Below are 22115 nucleotides of genomic sequence, written 5' to 3' on the forward strand. Positions count from 1 at the left end.
ACGTAAAGGACAGTAATGCAGTTCAAAGTATATAAGTGGATTCACGTACATGCATGCATGTTTATAGCAGTGGCTATATCACAATCGACGTCTGACCAAAGATTATTTCAGACTTTATTTCATTCTTTGGCATAAAAGTGAGATAAAAGCTCTTTAATTAATATATCTACTCCACTTGTAGTGTAATTGGATTTCAGTGTATATTACACGGATGGCCAGGTACTTAATCATGTGACAGTTAGCTAGGTCACATGATACATGTACAGGTAAAGTACGACAGTCATTTTTGAAGGGATTTTTAGCATGATTTTAGAAGGTTTTTTGTTAAATGCACATAGACATCCAGCGTTAACCAAAAAAATCCTTTTTCCTGAAGAAAAATTTTATAAATGCACACTTTCAATCTTTTTTTTTTTTTTTTTTTGGTTAACGCTGGATCTTACTATAGAATAAGTAGCAGAAGAGTGAAAAATGCTATTTTATCGACAGAATAGCCTTCCAGGCGGTTTTTGTGCATTCGTTGCTGTATTGTTACTCATTAAATCACAAACTGAATGCTAAAAATTGAAAATTTACAATATATATTATATTATTATTTAGTTTTCTTCCGAATTGATTATAATTTTTTTACCAATTATTTCAGTAGGCAGAACAAGGCCTTATGGACCCCCATTCTTTGTAATATTAAAAATGAATTTGTTATATTAAAAATTCATTTTTTAATATTAGAAAACACTTATTTTTGTCCACTTTGGCTTGCCATATATACTGGAATAGTTCTGGGTAAACGTTAAAACTTATAAAAGAACATTATAGAAAAGCTGCAAAAATCATGATTTTCATCCTCTATCGATAATTTAATGGGGGCATGGCGTTATCATTTCGGTTGCAAGAGCGACAACTCTAAGTGGCAAAGTCATAATCTAGGACGTTCCGTCGATGTTATAGGTAAGTGGATGATTTGCCATGTCAGACGTTTCTGAAATGCCAGTTACTTTTAGTTTTGTGTATTTTCAGTTGAGCTTTGGACGCTGTGCTGCAAATTTTGAATTGAAGGGTTACGCAATTTTGAAACGTGTATGCGGAATCAAAACATGTTTTTATATATTTTTATATAAACAGTAATTTGTTCGTACTTTAAAAGTAACTGCTTACTGAAGCAGTTATTTGTCAATTAATTTTTATGGCTTACATTTATTTCTCATCTGTGAATTTTCATTGCCAAGTCCAAGGGAGTGTTTTTAAAGTCCAAATCGCCTAGAGCTATCTTGTGAGAGTTCTTTTTTTATCGTTTTTTTTGTCAGTAATGTAGAAGTATGCAGATGTCTATGCATTATAGGGTCAAAGGTTCTGTTTGTTTGTTTGTTTGTTTGTTGGGGTTTAACGTCCGAGCAGTAATATTTCAGCTATATTCAGACGATAAACATGAAATGGATGATAAAATGAACATGAAATGAAAAATGGGATGGGACACAAGGATGATAGGGTCAACAAATTTTGATTGCCACAAGATAAAAGGGAGGAATGGGTAGGGTCGGGCAATTTAGCCTCCTGTGGCGGAGCGCAAAGGATCCTACTCCTATCGAATACCACAGCAGGGTTCTTTAACGTGCGAGGAAAGTGGCATCTTTCCCAACACGGTGCATCACTATGGTTTGCGGTCAGGTTTTCCGTATTATAGCCTGACAACCCCAGCATGTAACACGCCAGGGGTACCCCATTCCACCACCTGGGGCACACATCCCAGTTGCTCTGTGGGCAGAGCGCCTAGCCCACGGCTAGGTTTCTGAGCACTATTTAGTCGCCTTTTACGACAAGCTTAGCGTTGCTGTAGGCCTATTCTTTTGACTCCCGGACCTGCACGGGGCTCAAAGGTTCTGAGTCTGACACTGCAATACATTCGACGAGTTATGAGTATCTCAGTCTGCTATACATTTGTGTATGGGATCCAGAGGGGGTATCGGACGTTTGGGAACTTTTTTAGCATGAAATATTTATTTTTGCAAATTCACGTAATTTTTTAGCATATAAAATATTAGGAGTAGACTTTTGATAGTCGTGTAAATGAAAACATTGCAATTTCAGGGTCTTTCAGAAAAAAAGCTGAAAATCTATCCATATGTCACTTGAAAGTGCTTAATTACCGTTTATTGATACAATTTAGTGTCTATTCATAGTTCACTAGCTTGTCTGCAGAGCTGGAAGACTGAAAACTCGATATAGTTAGGTTTCTGCTCTCCCATCTTTTTCTCTCTTTATCTATCTGTCTATCTATATGGGTATGTGCAACCGTTCCTGGGTTATTAATTGTCAGTCTCATGCGCAAACGGCATTTCGCTGTTCCAAAGCAAGCGGACTAATACGTAGTCAGTCAGGAAACGGGATATATAGATCTGCAGAGATCCCTGTAATATATGTTACAACCGTAATAAAATTGTTGGTAAAAAACATAGATATTATTTTGTGTCATGACTATGTGTGAGTATGAATGTGATGTTACGTTTATAAATGCTAAGCTGCACTTAAAAGAAAATCTCTATCTATCTGTAGGTCTGCAGATCTAGAGAAGACCTCCGTTATGTAGGTCTGCAGGGGAGATCTCCGTTATATAGGTCTGCAGAGGAGATCTCCATTATATATGTCTGCAGGGGAGGTCTCCGTTATATAGCTTTGCAGAGGAGATATCCGTTATATAGGTCTGTAGAGGAGGTCTCCGTTATATAGGTCTGCTGGGAAGGTCTCCGTTAAATTGGTCTGCAGGGGAGGTTTCCGTTATAGAGGTCTGCAGAGGAGATCTCCGTTATATAGGTCTGCAGGGGAGGTTCAGAGGATATATCCTCCTTTATATAGGTCTGCTGAGGAGATCTCTGTTATTATATAGGTATGCAGAGGAGGTCTCCCTTATATAGATCCGCAGAGATCTCCGATATATAGATCAGCAGAGGATATCTCCATTATATAGTCTGCAGATCTAAAGAAGACCTCCGGTATATAGGTCTGCAGGGGAAGTCTCCGTTATATAGGTCTGCAAAGGAGATATCCTTTATATTGGTCTGCTAAGGATATCTCTGTTATTTAGGTCTGCAGGGGAGGCCTCCGCAATATAGGTCTGTTGGGGAGGTCTCCCGTATATAGATCCGCAGAGGAGATCTCCGTTATATACATCAGAAGAGGACATCTCCATTATATAGGTTTGCAGAGGAGATCCCCGTCATATAGGTCTGCAGAGGAGATATTCGTTTAATTTTAGACCATAATTTTATCCTCAACATCATTCACAATTATATTTTTGTACATTATAAATGTATGTAAACACTTACTTCGAAATAGTGGCCGCTTTCTTTTCCTTTCTAAAATAACAGATAGGTACATAAATTTGGAGATTTATAACTTACTTACATACATGGAGCATTAGAGTATTATCATTTTAATCCCTACAGATACTTGGCCAGTAATAAACAAATTCTTCTGGTTAGATTTATTTAACAAGGCACCCACCGAAATCAAGCCGATCTTGGCTAGTTTGACTTTGGTAAAAATATAAGCACTCATTATTTGAAACGTTATACATGTAGTATTGCTTCAGTGAATGGTCTACACAAACATATACGTTGATATCTCACAGACTGTATTTTTCTTTTGCTCTGTGTTAAAGGTGGTTAAATTCTTGGACATTATTTGGGATTTGTTCTACTAATTTGTAGAACAGCTATATGGAATGTTGCATTTAATCCAATTTATTATTACAGACGGAAAAAAGCAAAGAATATATCCACATTTGAGTTTCTCCAACCAAATGCTGTAATTACCTCTGTCGAATAATTTTTCAGATTTGTTGTGCGAAAGTCTAACCAAAGTATGTCTGAAGATACTGCAACCATGAACTTAGAGGGAAAATTTACACAGATGGACGCCGATGGTTGGAATGAGAGATGGAAGCAAAGAAAAATAGGCTTCCATAAGGAGGCTATTCATCCGTCAGTTGTTTTTAATTTGGTTTAGCTACTGAGTTATGAGATGCAATGTTCAAAGTATGGTTTCTAGATAGATATTGTTTATGCATTGTTCCAATTATGACGAGAATGGATACGGTGACTATGTCAAAGAGACAACAACCCCATCGGGAGGAAAAATATCAGCTCAAGACCCCAATGGGTCTTCAATGAATCGCCAAGAAATATTTACACCACAGGACAGAATGCAACTAGTCCCAAAACAATATTATACACTGGTACAGCGAAATAGTTGCCACCATATAATTAAGCCATTAAAAAAGTGATGTAACAAGTTAAAAGTCTTGCTTATGTTGTGATTGATTTCAACGCTGATTAAAGAGAAATGGTTAGGGAATCATGTTTCTTCATCTATTCTTTCTTTAAAAAAAATTTCACTTTCTCTTTGCAGACTTCTTGAAAAACATGTAGATCAACTGATAAAGAATCGGAAAAATATTCGTGTGTTCTTCCCTATGTGTGGTAAAGCTCTTGATATGAAATGGTAGGTACATGTAGTTCCTAAAAACTTAAATAAAAACCGAAAATCAACAGTATCAACTTAAATTTTTTTTCTAGAAATTTTGAAATTTTTCAGGGTGCTTGTAGGAAACAAAATTAATAAAGGAACCGATCCACAATTTACCTGAACAGCAGTTATTTCATAGACCAAACGAGTGATACGTTACATGCGATACGATTACATTTCAAACTATAATTCATGTTATCATTCACTTAGCTTTATTTGTATTTTATTTTAAATCTGTGTTAGTCCCATTCTAAAGTTTGTAAGTACTGAAATACTGAAATATCTTTTAAGTGACTCTTTACCTTAAGCTGATAATTACTTTACTTGTACTAGTATCTTCTGTACTGTATATCAGTGTGTAAAGGGTAAAAATCTAAACAGGAAATATAATAAATCAGACCCATACCTATCTGGACTTCCATCATCGTTATTTATTTGTCAGCACATTAGTATCTTCAGTATTTGTATAACTATAAAAAAAAAATTCAAAATTACAGTGTATTTTTTTTTCTTAAAGAAATTAACTAATAATAGCATATACTGCCAAAAATGGCAAGGTTCAACATGTTTAAAATGAAGGGGGAATGATTGAATTCTCCACATCATGAGGTACCCATTTTCAATATGTATATGAACAATAAGCAAAGTTTAAATAATATTCGTTTAATACTTTTTGAAGTACAGATTACCCAAAGTGAATACTCCCTAACCACGACGGACGGAGTGGAATGGCTACTATACCTGATTTCACCGTTGGGGATGCAGGTCAAAGCTAAGAAAAAATAGTACTTTGCACGATGGTGAAGTTGTCATGTTTTTAAAGTCATTTTCGATACATCCAAAGCTCTGACAACAAATGATTAAATTGCTGATTTACTGGTAGATACTTAAAATCAGTATGCATCAGATAAAATGAAGGCGTGCGGTAATTACAAGTGCGAAAGAAAGTTATTTACAATGAAGCAAAATTGAAAAATTATATGTGTAACTTTGTAGTGAAACTACAGACATATTTGGAACAAATTTTGCAGGATAGCTGATCAAGGGCATACAGTGATAGGGGTAGAGTACTCAGAAATGGCTATTCAAGAGTTCTTTAATGAGCAAGGGCTGGAATATACTGTTGAACCTGTAGCTGCCGTTGATGGTAAAGTATTCAAAGTATGTTATTGTTTGATTTAAACAACTCATTAATTGTATTTGCCAAGTGGAAGGATGAAAATAAAGCATTTTTAACTGCACACTATATGTATATATGTATATTATTACCTGGTATTAGTGTAAACCTCGAAGGAATGCTAATATAATTCCATCAATAGATGGAGTCTTCTTTGGACGTTTTGGCGCTTATCTATGCATCTTCGTAGACCATTATACACTGATCCCATCAGTATTCCTCAATACTCCAAATATCTCTCTAGGGCAAAGATCTACTTTTAACTCTGTGCCAACTTCCCTGCTGTCTCATTCCTACTGCCTTAACATTCCTGCTCTCTTCTTCCATCTGACTTATCTCCTCTTGTACATAATCCCTTTGTTCCTTCTCATTTACTGTGTCCCACCTTGGTTTTGTCATCGTACAGAATGCATGTCTGGCAACTACTGCTACACCAACGACGACTGTGTCTTGGTATAATTTCAGATTCTTTCACTGCTTCTTCCGCTTTCCACGTTCGTCACGTTGGCTCCTCTCACTTTACCATATTTGGTGTCCTTTAAAATCCTAACCTGTTGAGCCTTTGTACTTACATAATCTTCTGTCAATGCAACTTTAAAGCGGTGCTTTACAAGGCTGTACTATTCAACTACTGAAAATTCTTGGTCACTCAACCTGTAAAGTCCGTCTTCCCTCAGTGATGTTTTTTGCTGCCACAGTCATGGCATCTTCAATTAGAGGTCAGACTGGTGACAATGATAGACCTCTGCTTGGTTTTCCACCGACTTACCATGTTGCAAACAGGACTACTTACACTATACACCCGTCAATATTCCTTCTCCTAATCTTTGCTGAGTTATGGTGAAGTTTCCTGATGCGATTCTCATCTCAGTCTTGTCAAAATAAAGCATTGTTCTGATTGTGAGTGGAACGTTGTACCACTCCAATATCAGATCTTCTTACTAAATATGATTCAATCAGCAAAGACAAGATCTAGCTATGTAAAACACTGCCAAGGCACTCCTCCTATCTAAAACACTGCCAAGTCACCCCTCCTGTCTAAAACACTACCTTTTCACTCCTATCTAAAACACTGCCAGGTCACTCCTCCCATCTAAAACACTGCCCAGTCACTCCTATCGAAAACAATACCAAGTCACTCCTCATCACTTCCCTTCAAATCTTTGTTATAATGTGGGTGTATTCAATGGACCAGGGTACTTCTGGCATGCCTTCTTTCTGAGCTGTGATGTCTATATATTCGTTACCCAACTCATGATGTTCTACTTTCCGGAGTTATCTTCCTCCAGTCTTAAACATCTGTCTTGAACCAAGACTGTCATATTTCCTCTTTTCCATATTACTCCCAGTAGCTTGCACAACTTTTTTTTTATCAATTTGGGACTGTTCTTGTATTAACGATTTGAAATACCAGTTATATGATCTTCTTTATTTTCAGAGCAAAGACGGATCCATTCATATTTACTGTTGTGATATTTTTAAATTTAACAAGTAGGTGTTAACTTAAAAGATCTCTTTTTAATTGTTACATTCTTATTAGTTAAACATGATTTAAGCTTATTCCAAGTCGAATATTCATGTACATTTATGGCTTTCCATTTTATTCTTACCCGAAATGAATTCCTTGTCTACTTTATAAAGCAACTCTTTTATCGTTGTACCTTGTTAATTGAAATAGTATGTCGTTACATGCTTTTCAAAGTTGTTATATAGAAGAAATCAAACATTGAGGAGTGACTTATTGAGAAATGAAGATATATATTAAAAGTTGATGACTAAATATTCATGTTGTAATGATATTGCTATTCATTGTAATGCTATATGGATTATGTGCTATAAACATTGTAGAGATATTGCTGGTCAATTTAATGCTATATGGGACCGTGGTGCATTGGTGGCAATAAATAGGGGTGAACGGCAAAAGTAAGATGAAAAGATTTATGATCAAATATTTGTCACTTATGTATTGTACATGCATTTTCTTTTTCCGCAAAATTGATTGGTGTATTTGAGAGAGATCTCTTCTCCACTGGGCACACAACAAACCATCTTTCCGTACTGTTTTCAATACATTATCATATCACTAAGGTAAAAGGAAGGTGTATAGTAATCATGATGTCCCCAGTTCTTAATCCACAACTTATCTGAAATCGTTTAATGGAATTTGATGAAAATTTCACAAATTCTTTATCACATGATTCCAATGTGGACCTCCTGTTTTTTTTCAACTGAACATCTTCCAAGGTTTTCTAAATTGTTTCTTGCGTGAGAGCAGGGGTATCATCTAGTAAGCTTTGCTCAGTGTATTTTAGCTTTAAATAGTAATATAGAAGTTTAAAATAATGATATAATTTGATATCTCCAGATTTATAATAAACAAAATGTTGTTACAGACAATTATATAACAATGACTACGAATTATGAAGTAAAGTACATGATAATGTAAATGTTAAACTACTTCTAATGTGACAAATGGTAACGTTTTGAAATTATCATAGGCACAAGGAAGATCTAGGCAAAACACCGCTAAGTTTTCTTTGTTTTCCTTCAGATTTTTCGTTATACCTCAGATGTATTCAGTGCACCAGGATACTTTTGTTATACCTCAAGATGTATTCAGTGCACCAGGATACTTTCGTTATACCTCAAGATGTATTCAGTGCACCAGGATACTTTTGTTATACCTCAGATGTATTCAGTGCACCAGGATACTTTTGTTATACCTCAAGATGTATTCAGTACACCAGGATACTTTTGTTATACCTCAGATGTATTCATTGCACCAGGATACTTATGTTATACCTCGGATGTATTCAGTGCACCATGATACTTTCGTTATACCTCGGATGTATTCAGTGTTCCAGGATACTTTTGTTATAACTCAGATGTATTCAGTGTCCCTGGATACTTTTGTTATAACTCAGATTTATTCAGTGCACCAGGATACCTATGTTATACCTCGGATGTATTCAGTGCACCAAGATACTTCTGTTATATAACTCATATGTATTCATTGCTCCATGATACTTTTGTTATAACTTGGATATATTCAGTGCACCAGGATACTTTTGTTATGCCTCCTTTCTATGGTGTTTATGTATCAGTTCCCTTCAGCATCTGTGTATGGAGTGTTCATATCACAACTCATACGTTATGCCAGAGCTTGCCGAAACTACGGAGACTCTTTGTATCGCGCTAGAACTCTAACAAATAGGCTTCTGGAACAGGGTTATATTGCTACATGATTGAAGTCATCACTACAGAGCCCCGTGCAGGTCCGGGTGTTAAAAGAATAGGCCTGCAGCAGCGCTAAGCTTGTCGTAAAAGGCGGCTAAATAGTGCTCAGAAACCTAGCCGGGGGCTAGGCGCTCTGCCCACAGAGCAACTGGGATGTGTGCCCCAGGTGGTGGAATGGGGTTTCCCTGGCGTGTTACATGCTGGGGTTGTCAGGCTATAATACGGAAAACCTGACCGCAAACCACAGTGGTGCACCGTGTTGGGAAAGATGCCACGTTCCTCGCACGTTAAAGAACCCTGCTGTGGTATTCGATAGGAGTAGGAACCTTTGCGCTCCGTCACAGGAGGCTAAATTGCCCGACCTTACCCATCCCCCCTTTTCCCAGTGGAAATCAAAATTTGTCGACCCTATTATCATTGTGACCCATCCTTTTTTTTTTCTTTTCATGTTCATTTTATCATCCATTTCATGTTCATTGTCTGAATATAGCTGAAATATTGCTGCTCGGACGTTAAACCCCAACAAACAAACAAAACATCACTACAGAAGTTTCATGGTCGTCATCTTAAACTCGTGGATCGTTATGGTGTATCCATCTGCACCATGAAAACTGATTTATTCAACGGGTCATAGTTTTCCTTTCCTCGTTTGTCTACCCCTGACTTGACTTTTTATGAGCAACTCGGTGGGTGTTTCTAGAAAAGCAGTGGACACTTACCCTACCGGTGCACCTGGTCCATGCTCCCAGTTTTAAGTGGAGTCCGAGCTGCTCGTTTGCTTTTGTTACTTTGTATGTATGATTTTAGTTACTTCGTGTTCTTTGTTGTGTATGTCTGTTTTCCATGTCTGGTCTTTGTTCCTGGTTTACATTTTTTGATTACTGCTAAAACATTGGTTCCCTTGATTACTCTTGTCAAATGGTACCTTATTATTCCAATTGCTAAATGTTACATTAAATATTTCCAGATATTCTGTTCTAATGAAGTCATTAATGGCATCAGACTGTCAGTATTTACTAGATACATTTGATTATAATGAGGATTTATATGCAGGTTAGTGGTATTTCTTAGGTATTTTGATTGTCCGGTGTAATCTACTCGAGACAAACACTACTGGATACAAAAAAGAACAAAATTAATAACAAAGTTTCTTGGCTTAAAATTTAATAACACATTACCAGTCCTACCAGTTAGTATTGTGACCCAAAAGTACAAGTCTGATATACTTTACTTACATAAACTGTTATATTGTACCAAAATGCTGGAAAGCATTTATGATAGATTGATGGGTGGCATTTTTATAACGTCCTTGATACATTAGCCCAATGCCTTAATATCGATACCAGTGCAGGGCTTATAACAAGGGCAATATGAAAAAATGTCATGTATTAAGTAATATCACATATTTTGATGTTTAAATTTGTATTGACATAAGTAGGTTGTGAAAGGGTTGAGAAATACATACTACATACAGTTTAATTTGTGGTTTCTAGACTTTATCTTGGGAACAATTAAGAGATGTTACTGCTGTGAGCTTAAGATACAGATCATGTCAGAAATTCGATATTTCTTTTTCACTGTAACATAGAAGTCCCTATATATGGTCAGTCAAATTATGAAAATGTAGCATTTCAGACAATTACTTGAATACTAATTGGGGTAATTTCTTCTGATTTGCCACAAAGTTTATGACCATATGATACAGATCAAACTTTAAAAGAAGTCAGTTTTAGTATTGAAGAGGGTGAGAAATGCATGGGATATATGAGTATGCTCACTGAAATCTTCAATTGTATCATTGTCTTTGTAGGACCACCTCATTATGTGCCTGAGAAACAGATTCCCGAATTATACAGTAAGACTATAATTATTCTAAAGATGTTATTCGTATACAACTTTATAACGAAATTGAGGTCAAGAAACAGGATAAACTATAATGATAAAAAAGGAGCCACAAATAATTAACTGATGACTAATGTTGCAGTTTGTAGTTTAAATTCATCAGTTGATAAGTGATGCTACAGATCACTGTTACTCACACTTTATAATTTGCGAAAAGACTGTACACTTCGACAAGAATAATGAGATAATTGAAAGAATGAATAACCACAATATGATCAGGAGTGCTAAATTTAACTTGTGTCCTGACGAGTTAAATAGCAGGAGCTATATATTTTGGTTATTCACGATATCCAAAATGTTATCCTATTTATTTATATATAGATTTTCTCAATAATTTAATGTAAATTTTCAGCATTAAGTTTACATTTTGTGATCGGTGGATCGATATTTGTGTTGTGACTTTTTGGCAGGTGAGAGTCCTAGCATGAATTTATCAAATTTATTTCACATGTGATTTATCGAAATTTATTATACAGGAAACATTCAATTTCTCGCTGCTTTCTATATAATAATAATATCAAATATTCAACTATACAATCTACTATATTGTGGGTGATATGTGTGATATTGAGGATGTTACTATTCATATTGTTGGAGATATGTGTGATATTGAGCATGTTACCATTTATATTGTAGGTGATATGTGTGATATTGAGCATGTTACCACCATAGATGCTTTGGAGGATAAACATAGGAACAGTTGGGGATTGGATTACTTCCATGAAAGAATCCATTTAATAACATTGAAAAACTGAATTGTATCTTATCAAATGTTATCAGTCATATGTTGTTTTTAATCAAATATAATTTGGAGCTAGTGTGAAAAATGAAAGATCAGTAAATATCCTTATAAAAGTAGGACTCTGTCCTAACTTACACTAAGATTTACTATACTTGAACATATGAAAAGAGACTAAGATGTGCACATACGAGAGTTCTTTTTTAAGGCTGGTGGATCTACATATAGTTCAGTATTCAGTATTAAATATTTATACAAGACATTGTCTGAATTATTTAAGGTGGTCAAGTTGGCTACTCCTTCATTATTTGTTGCTTATTCTATACTCGTGACTAAAAATGGTAAAAGTTTGTCTGAATTTATATTTCCGGTTCATTGTAATCAGTGTTGAGTTATCGACTGTCCCTTCTGATTGTATCCTTCGGTATCGGGGCTTGTCCTTGAAGTGTAATTAAGTGAGTAAGGTATCAAATGAAACCTTATTTCTGGCCCACAATTAAAAGTAATTCGTGGGCAACTTGCACATGAATCATTTTCTGGAACAGAAACAAACTTGCGTTCTTCAATTTGCAAAAAACAGTTTGTTATGTTACCTGTGTTGCACTCCGGTTATTTTAATAGTATATAAACTGATAAGGATTGTCGATATAACTACTGTATAGTCTCCTCTGGGTAAATCTGGGTAGATATGTCACTCTTACATGACATTTAACTGGAAATCTGATTTGATTGTTATTGTCTGAATTTAGTTTGTAGAGTTAGTGCCACACATGAAGAACTTACCTTAAGATATTTATTGTAGTAGAAGATAGACGATCCTGGTTATTTCATTATATTCAAACCTCCTTCCATTTACACAAAGGTGTACATAGACTAATACAAATAAAATTACGAATAAGTTACTGAAATCGTTAAAATTTGTATACTTAAAACAACAGTAATAAAATTTTACATTCTACATTTATATTTAACATGATATAAGTTTAGCCTAGAAAGGGATTAAATTTCATTACTGCAGTATACATTCACGTTACGATAAATGGTACTTTTCGAGTATGCGATAGAGACGTTTACAGATGTAGTAAGATCGTTGATTTTTATCCTGTGGTTGTTTCTCTGTGTACCTTGTTCTACAGAACACTTATTGACATTAAAATTAGATAAATCATGATGATATTAATTTAATTATCTTTGATGGGCGAATTGTGGTATACCGCTGTTTCTCTGTCCATCCACAGGTCAGACGACAACTTGGATCGATGATTTTTTTTTTTTTTTTTTTTTTTTATCACAGAAGAAAGCTTCGTTTTATATTTATTTTTTTCAGTTATGGGAATTCATACGATAGTAGTATGGAAGAGAGTATCATGTCATAGTGTCTTTTTTTTAAGAAAATATCCGTAACTGAATTTATTTTAAACAATGAAATTGATTTCCTGCTCTGTCACCGTTTTTAATCAAAGTGAAGCGATGTAACCCAGAAGATAACCTGTTCAGCTTACAGGCATGTTAGTTAACACCGTCATTAGAACGCTACGTACAACTGTATCAGTTCTTGGATTCCTGCATCTAATTTTATCAACACTTCACGTTTTGAAAGTGGAGAAATTGAATCCGTACAATGTAAGATATACTACTCTATTAAAGTGATATTTATACATGATCGTGGCGATATACATGGAACAGTTTATGCACATACTACTTTTTTGAAGTGATATTTACACATGATCTTGGCGAAGTACACGGAACAGTTTATGCACATAGTAATCATTTGTATTGACCCCGAATTATATTATACTATTTAGCAAAATAATTCAAAATCCGAGAATCATTCATTGCGTTGCACGTTAAAACGTCCTATTTCGATACTTTTGATTTTTAGTACTTCTTGTGTGCAATTACTTTTTGATTTAGATCTTCCTATATATTTGATTCTAATGCCGCTGATGAGAGGTTACTCCTGAAAACGTGTGTACAGTTTATCGAAACTTGCAATATTAATATGATTGGCATCTTTTGTATTTAATAACCACTGGGTCGGTGCAATTTCTGGTTGACCGAAAGTCGCCGAGGGTATTCACCAACCCAGTTGTCAGAATTGTCAAAACCCGATTTATATCATATATAATTATTTCAATGGGGCATCATTCCTTGTATTGTACATGGTTGAACCTCTTGGTGTTGATGTGGCTTCCTATTCTGCTATTCTGGTATTGTTGGTTTTGAGAACTTCTAGATTTAAATCTTCATATGTATTTGATTCTAAGGCTGCCAACAAAGATTACTCATTGAAAATATAGTTTATCGAAATTTGCAATGTATATTATTGTGATTTTTGTATCTAAAAAGCTGCATTTTAGGGAGAGTTTGGGTTAATCATTGTCTTTAAGTAGCTGTCTATGTAAGAGTAATCAAGGGAACCAAGGTTATAGCGGTAATCAAAAGAATGTAATCCAGGAACAAAGACCACACATGGAAAACAGACATACACAATAAAGAACATAAAGTAACTAAAATCATACATACAAAGTAACAAAAAGTAAATGAGCAACTCGGACTCCAATAAAAAACTGGGAGCATGGACCAGGTGCACCGGTACGGTAAGCGTCATGATTTGTTTTCAAAATTTCGAGGAGTTAATAGCGTTTCTTTTTTTTAAGATTCCAGTTCTATGGGATTTTTTTTTTTCGTTTGGGTACCAGTCTTTTGAAGAATTCGCTATTCGGTCAACATGATATGAAGTTTCCATCAAAATTTCATGATATATACCTGTTGTTTGAATCTGTGTAAACTAAACTAACATTAAGTAAGGCGTTTGTTATTATTGTAGGTTGTATCTTCAAGATCATTTTTAACGTAGGCAATATCAACAAACTACTTTTAATTATTTCAATTTTTGTGGATAGTTTTGTTGTTGTTGTTGTTGTTGTTGTTGTTTTGTTATATTTGTTTAAATAAAATCAGCAGACAAAGCCCAAAACAACATTGTATTTGTCTGCAAAACGTATTACATCTAATGTTTATTATCAGAGGTAGACGTAGAAAATAAAAGTAGTGCTAAGGCCTATACTGCCACTACACTCTCCAAAGAAGAGATAGTAGAAAACTATAAATCTGTGATATCTCTACCAAAGTCAATGATTGTAATCTTCCATCTATGTACTGGATTCCTTAACTCCACAAGAATCCATACAAACAACGCTACATAGCTGTATCTGCAAAATGTACTACCAAACCTCTTTCAAAACTTATAACTTCTATACTTAATGCTGTCAAAAAGTCCTACCACAACACTTGTTATTCCCGAAGTGTATTAATGTCTGGTCTTTGTCCATGGATTGCATCTTTTGATATTTGCTAGAATCTTGATTCCCTTGATTACTCTTAAACAGTTTTAACCCGTTTGTTTGTTTTTGTTTTTGTTTGTTTTTGGTTTTTTTATGTTTTTTTTTTTTTTTTTTTGTTTTGGTGACGAAGTATTTTCTCTTAAACCGTTTTTTAACGGAAATGTAAGGATTTATGTGTTTTTAGTGTTCAACTGCATGAAGTGGTTGTATTTGTTGTGACTCTTGTAAAAGTAGATCTAATCATTCGATTATTGATGATATGTGTGATATCAAATGATTGTTTCTATAGTAAATGATTGTGGGCATTTGATTTATTGAAGATAGTACATGCGATTTCAAGATATTTTTTTTTTTTTGTATTTTAAATTATAAAATGTATTTTGTTTTACTGTAGATAGTACGCATGATTTCAAGCGATTGTTTCTGTTGTAAATATGGGGCAAGGTTTTTTTTTCATTATTGTAAATGGTAAATGTGATATAATTTAAGAATTATATTGTTGTTGCTTTATTATCATTTTATTGTAGATTATATGTCTGGCCGTTTCTGCTGTAAATGATGCGCGTTGATTGTGTTGATTAAGTTCTCGTATAGAATGTTAATATCATTTAGAAATTGTGTTTCAAGTCAATCGTATGTTGTAGGTGATATGTGTTGCCACCATAGATTCTTTTGATGCTAAACTGAAAAGTGGATTAATTTAACGAGTGAAAATATTGCCATGGTTCAGCATGCATTTTTAACACGAAGTGATATTATTGGTTCAGCATTTTTTTAGTACCCCTTATTATTATAAATATTAAAGACTCGGAAGTGCGATGGGGACGCTGAAGTACGGTGGTTGCGCTAATCTGCGCCATTGTCGGGACAGGACATGCTTATTGTTACGAGGCACCTTATATTATTCCCTCTATTGTTTCATTGTGAGAGTTAATATTGCCAGTGTATTTTTTTCTTTTTTACATATTTGAATTGTCCCTTTGTTGACGCTTAAGTATTTTATGCCGATATTCATATAAAAATATATCTTAGACAAAAAACGGCATACGCATTGTAAACAACACCTAATATTAAAACCTTATTCTCCAAACTTGCTGACTATTTGTTTTTAATATATGAGTTTAAATCTATTGATTTTCGAGAGAGATTATTTTTTGCTTAATTTTGCGAGAAGTAGAAATCGCGATATTAATCATCGCAGGTAATTTCCATCATTATTGCAATTGACTACAAGTTAAACAGATTGTAATCCGCGAAAATACATATCAGCGAAGATGTATTGGTACCGTGAAATATGAATTTAAATATAAGCAAGTTTGTATTGGTACCCTGAAACACGAAAATAAAAATCAACGAATTTGTATTGGTACTCTGAAACACAAAAATAAAAATCGGCAAGTTTTTATCAGTACCCTGTAACCAGAAAAATAAAAGTAAACGAATTTGCATTGGTACTATGAAATACGAAAATAAAACGAATTTGCACTGGTACCCTGAAATAGTTAGAACACACCTGTTGTACAACGTTTAACTTAATTTTGTATTGTACAAATTTATACGAGATTGGATAAAGAAAAGTACTTGAAAATAATGTGTCCTCTCCTGAAAAAAAATTGTCCCTTTTTATAATCTAATTTTCATTGGTCTAAAACAACATTTTGAGTCCTCGGTAACAAATAAAATGATACTTTAACACAATATTTTTATATTTATTCTCAAATTACCACTACAAAACAAATTTCATAGAAAGTACAATGATTAACAAAGGGCAATTAAATACAATACAAACACAACATATGTGTCATCATAACAACTTTAATATTGGAACAAGATACTGATGCAGTTTTAGATAGCGATATGTTGCATATTTTGATATTTCAAAATGATATGTATTTAATATTGGCACAAGATGCTGAAGATACACTTGTTGATAGCGATGTGTTGCATGTATTAAAGATATGCTTATTGCATTCATTGACCGATAAAAAAACAGATTTCGATGATTTTATGAAGTTATTACTGTAATTTCACATATAATACTCGTTTAATTAATCCTAAGATGTCAGTACACTAAGTTACTTTTAAGTTGTCTTCGGAAGGATCCTATGATATACGAGAATTTGTTAAGTGCCGACAAATCAATGTAAGAGCCGAGTAAAAAACTTCAAATAAAACTGATGATATATTTACTCAACTGTTAATTGGTTTATCTCAGAAATATGTTTTCTTATCCAGGACGGGGAAGAAATGGTCCAGCTATTTTATTACATGTACATAGATAATCAGCCAAGGCGTATTTCATTTCTGATGCTTACATTGCCATGAACTAAGATTCAAAAGATTAGTTATTTTTATAAATTTTACCGTATTCACACCTGGGTTTAAAATATATATCTTTAGTTGTCTAAACTTTCCCTAGATGGAAGGATTGGACATAAAAAGTAAGGATACAAATAAAGGGGTGAGTGGACCTTCATTCCGAGTCAACTACATGTACATATTTCTAAAACAGATAACATAACATGACGATGCATCAAAGCCATATAAGAAAATAAAAATAAGAATTTAAAAAAAAAAAGACAAATGATTCGTGGTACACCAGACATAAAATAAATCACTCAACACTCGCATGAATTTAATAGCTTTTAATGTGTCTCACAAGGTCTCTTACCAAATTATTTTCTACATTCTTCTAAAATAATGAGTAATGATTTTTTTTTGGGGGGGGTCGTCGCAGATTTACCGATTATGACACAAATGCATGCACATGCTATTTAATCCAGTGTATTCAGGTCGCAATAAAAGATGGAGGTTTAGATTTCACCCACCATTTCATTTTAAATGCCTATACCAAGTCAGGACCATTGGATACCAGCTGCTCCGGTGGTGTTTCTACTACTTTGCCATATTTGTTCTTGACATGACTTAATAATGGGTGGGATAAGTGTTCAGCAAGTTTGTTGTTACCCTTATTTAACACTCCAGTCTTGTTTTAATGCTTACAAGGTTAAACGTTATCAAAAAAATTGAAAACCATGTACAAAATCCTTTTCCCATATTCTGTGGTTAACAAGTGGCAGTATATGTCTGGCACAGGGGAAATTACTCAAGCAAAATTGATGTTACTTTTGCCTAAATGTATGAATTATTTTTAGCCCAAACATATATTGCAATTTTTCCGACACAGTCGGTATAGTTTTGCGTTTTACCCTTTGACCTTAAAGACGCTCTTCTATGGAAACTCAAGTCACCTGATCGCAATTCTGTTTCCCCGATTGACCAAATACTGATAACTTAGTGGCGTTCGAAAAAATGGTGTAGATAATTATGTGTCATGTGTCTATGTAGAAAGAACAAAATTTTACTGCGTCGGCTATCTTTTTTTAAAGATAGTACTTGTTTCGTATGACATGGTATTGGTTGCAAAATTTTAATACTTTTCATTTGAATGTAAAAGTTACTATTCAATGGGTATATTTTTTTTCATTTAAATATATTATTTTGTCATTTAATTCGTATATTTTTTTTTTCGTTTGAATGAAATATTTTTCATTCAGTTGGTGTAATTTTGTATATGAATGCAATGTTTTGTCATTTGATTCATATTATTTTTAGTTTGAATGCAAAATTTTCATTCAATTTGTATATTTTTTATCTGAATGCAATCTTCATCATTTAAATGGTATATTTTTTATTTGAATGTAACATATGCCATTATTGCACAGGTGAAATACAGCAGTCAAATGATAGCTATCGCATTGAAATGAATAAAAATTATACCCAATTAAATGAAAAATATTGCATTCAAACGAAAAATTATACTAATTAAATGAAAAATATTGCATTCAAACGAAAAATTATACCAATTAAATGATTTTTTTTTTGCAACCAATACCATGCCAAGCGTATGCAGATACAATAGAAAATTAAAGAAATGTACTTGACCAAACATATATGTGGTAGTAGTTGCTTATTTCTACGAGCCGTTTTAATTATCCACTTTTCGAGTATAAAGTACAAAGTTTTGGACGATAACACGTTTGTTTGTATTTTACAGAAAGGTATACATGTAGTAACGTGGCGTATTTGTAAGTTCGTCATTGGTTGATAAAATAGGTGTATATTAAATGCTGTATCCAATGGACAGCGGCTAAAGTTGTTGCTGATGCTTTTTGACATTAACAACGGTGAGTAACGAGTTATTTAAATCGAATCATCCTTGGTTTCATCATAGAGCATCTTAGCTTTAGATGCACGGTTATTGTCCTATACCTACGATTGTTGACTTGGTAAGCATTAATTTTAAATTTAAATTACATGTTAAAGAGCAATTCGTCAATACTACATTTTGATTTAATTTTCTTTTCCGGTTATACTCAGGTAAAATATTTTACAGAATATTCAAAATTAGATTGCTGCAATTTATGTTACCAAATCAGCCGGAACAATTGTAGATAGTAATGTTATTTACATTTATTTGTTCTTTACCGTTAACAAAAGCATCAGTGCCCATCACATTACTCATATATTAGCCTTATAAAATAGTTAAAGGTCGAATATTCACAACTTTAGGGTGTCAGTTATTTGTATCAATTGAGATACTTTAAATTAATATGCTGGGTGTTCTTATTCGTGGTTTTGTTAATGTTTTATTGTTTAATATTTTTATTCGGCTGTAGTTTTCTTGAAATTCTGTATCAAAAGCGAACAAGCAAAAGTGTACTTTGCACATCTAATTTTTTTCAATGGATTAAGAAGTGTTTCGTTCCAAAACGAAGTTTTGATGGAGAAGAATGTTATTTTTATTTGACAGTACTCTGCTATTTGAACAATATTTTGACTCTAAACAATAACTTCTATTTTTATACAAAAGATATATATCCCACATGTAGAACCGTCTTTGAATAAAGCAAATATTGATATAAAGAATGTCCGTTTCTTGATCTTAGTATTCATATTGATAATGGTAAACTTGATACTACTATATAACTCATATATAGAGTTTACATATCATAAATAACCGAGACATTACTACATCAATGTTTTCGATATCACAAGCTCGAAAAAACATAATTATTACAAAATGTTTCAACCGATACGAGGAACTCATTCTCAAATACAGATGTACTTGTAAAGGATTAATACGTTAGGGTATCTCTCACCCTTTGTTTTACGGTAATATTCTACACAAAGCACAAAAAGTTCGATGCTTACCCAAAAAGTTAACTTAACCGTTGAAGTACTTGAGTATATAAGGGCAATTCGTTGTACCTCTGTATAATGATGTTTCGGGCCAGCTGCAGCCTGTCCTGTGGTGTACGGGTTTCCTCGTCGTTCATTGAAGACCAGAGGGTGGCCTTGAGCTGATATTTTCATCCCGGTGGAGTTGTTGTCTATTTGACATATTCCTCAAAACTATTCTCGTTATATCTGCTATCTTTTTTTCAGTTGTATTGTAGTACATGCTTGAAATGGTCATGAAACTTAATTTTTATCATTATCAAAGCGATGGAGGGGTGTAAATAGTAAGTTCAATAATTCTTTTTCATAGAAAACATTTATTTTCCTCCTATAAAAACAATTTAAATAAATTTATGTCTGTCGTTAGTCTTCTACTGTACTCTCTGCAGGTAAAGAGAATCTAGTAATAGCATGAAGGTCTGTCTACTTTCCATACTCGCAGTTGTCAATGCCAACCAACTATTACTCGTGTCAATAGATGGGTTTAGATGGGACTACCTGAAAGACTTCAATACTCCAAATTTGGATCGCTTAGCTAAACGAGGGACTAAATCAAAGTACATGAACAATATGTTTCCAACTAAGACACACACAAACCACTACTCTATTGCTACAGGTTGGTTGCCCATTGATCTCTTTTTTTTTGTCATTTGTTATAAGGATTCAACTGCCTATTCGTAATCCTTTATTCTATGATCGAAGTGATTAGATTTTAAAATTTATTTTTCTGGTTATTTTTAAAATATCTAAGGCAAACTTAATTATTTATTAAGCTGTATTTGTGTTTTGTGCTCTTAATACATTACTGTTACCCTCAGTGTACATTTCATGTGTATTTAACGATGGTGCATTGACTATAATCTCGGACACATTGGTTTACTAGACTGATCACTTAAAGTCTACCTTGATAATAGTTAACAAGTTTCATGTTCATCATTACTTACAGTGACTTTCCTACAACCATGACAGTCTTTTGTTACCAATCTGGTTAACAATTCAATAGATTGACAAAGCTATTGGGACTTGCAAACAGAGGAAAAATACTAATGCGGAAAACTATTGGTTGTGAATATTGTTTATATTTTTCGAAGAAAAAAAGCTTTAAACTCACAGGTCCCCAAGTGGATAGCAAATATAAAATGGCAAATTAAAGTAAAATAATAACACTTTCATGGAATGAACAATAACTTGAAGTTACAATGTTATAGTACTATTTATTTATTTGTCCAATCTCAAAGCTGAATCCATTGAATACTGGTTTTTAAATATATGCGTTGAAATATACTCCTTCAAAGCATCTACTTTAGTTTGGATTCTTATAAATTTCTTGCACATGTTTTCATATTATTTAAAATATACATGTACAAATTGTATATATAGTTCTGATGAAATTTAATGCACTTCAGCCATAAGTATAATGCCAATAAAATCATTTTCACACATAACACTCAAATCAGAGCTGTAAATCATAGCACTTAACCCAGAATGAAAATGAAACTAAGAAATATTCTCCATATAATTTCAGTTACATGTATATCATTGCACGTAAATCCAAGCTGTTTGTTTGTTGGGGTTTAACGTCCGAGCAGCAATATTTCAGCTATATTCAGACGATGAACATGAAATTGATGATAAAATGAACATGAAATGATGATGAAATGAAAAAGGGATGGGACACAAGGACAATGGGGTCGACAAATTTTGATTGCCACTGGAAATAGGGAGAGGTGGATAGGGTCGAACAATTTAGCCTCCTGTGGCGGAGCCCTATGGTTCCTACTCCTGGAGAATACCACAGTAGGGTTCTTTAACGTGCGAAGAACGTGGCATCTTTCTCAACACGGTGCACCACTATGGTTTGCGATCAGGTTTTCCGTATTATAGTCTGACAACCCCAGCATGTAACACGCCAGGGGTACCCCATTCCACCACCTAGGGCACACATCCCAGT

General features: G+C 33.9%; 1 protein-coding gene across 3 annotated transcripts; it reads left to right on the forward strand.

Annotated features, from left to right (window-relative positions):
• Positions 1 to 244: 244 nt before the first annotated feature.
• On the forward strand, positions 245 to 11836 carry LOC148629615 (putative thiopurine S-methyltransferase). Of its 3 annotated transcripts, none has more exons than XM_088554230.1 (9): positions 870 to 948; positions 3831 to 3977; positions 4405 to 4497; positions 5553 to 5682; positions 7137 to 7189; positions 7547 to 7621; positions 9903 to 9988; positions 10746 to 10790; positions 11474 to 11836. In XM_088554230.1, the coding sequence occupies exons 2-9, from the start codon at positions 3859 to 3861 to the stop codon at positions 11590 to 11592; spliced, it is 720 nt and encodes a 239-aa protein (XP_088410356.1). In that variant the 5' UTR covers positions 870 to 948; positions 3831 to 3858; the 3' UTR covers positions 11593 to 11836. The 3 variants fall into 3 exon arrangements, with proteins under 3 accessions (XP_088410370.1, XP_088410356.1, XP_088410363.1); XM_088554237.1 differs by lacking the exon at positions 870 to 948 and adding an exon at positions 969 to 1077; XM_088554244.1 differs by lacking the exons at positions 870 to 948; positions 7547 to 7621 and adding an exon at positions 245 to 266.
• Positions 11837 to 22115: the final 10279 nt, after the last annotated feature.

This window comes from Perna viridis, chromosome 1 (genome assembly GCF_037379345.1).
Source record: "Perna viridis isolate PV_CMFRI_1.1 ecotype Kerala chromosome 1, ASM3737934v1, whole genome shotgun sequence".
Classification (NCBI taxonomy): Eukaryota; Metazoa; Mollusca; class Bivalvia; order Mytilida; family Mytilidae; genus Perna; species Perna viridis.

Coding starts and splice junctions, on each gene's coding strand:
- LOC148629615 (XM_088554230.1), top strand. CDS start 3,859: ATGTCTGAAGATACTGCAACCATGAACTTAGAGGGAAAATTTACACAG. Junction 4,498..5,552: donor AAAGCTCTTGATATGAAATG/GTAGGTACATGT, acceptor CAAATTTTGCAG/GATAGCTGATCAAGGGCATA. Junction 7,190..7,546: donor GATATTTTTAAATTTAACAA/GTAGGTGTTAAC, acceptor TAAACATTGTAG/AGATATTGCTGGTCAATTTA.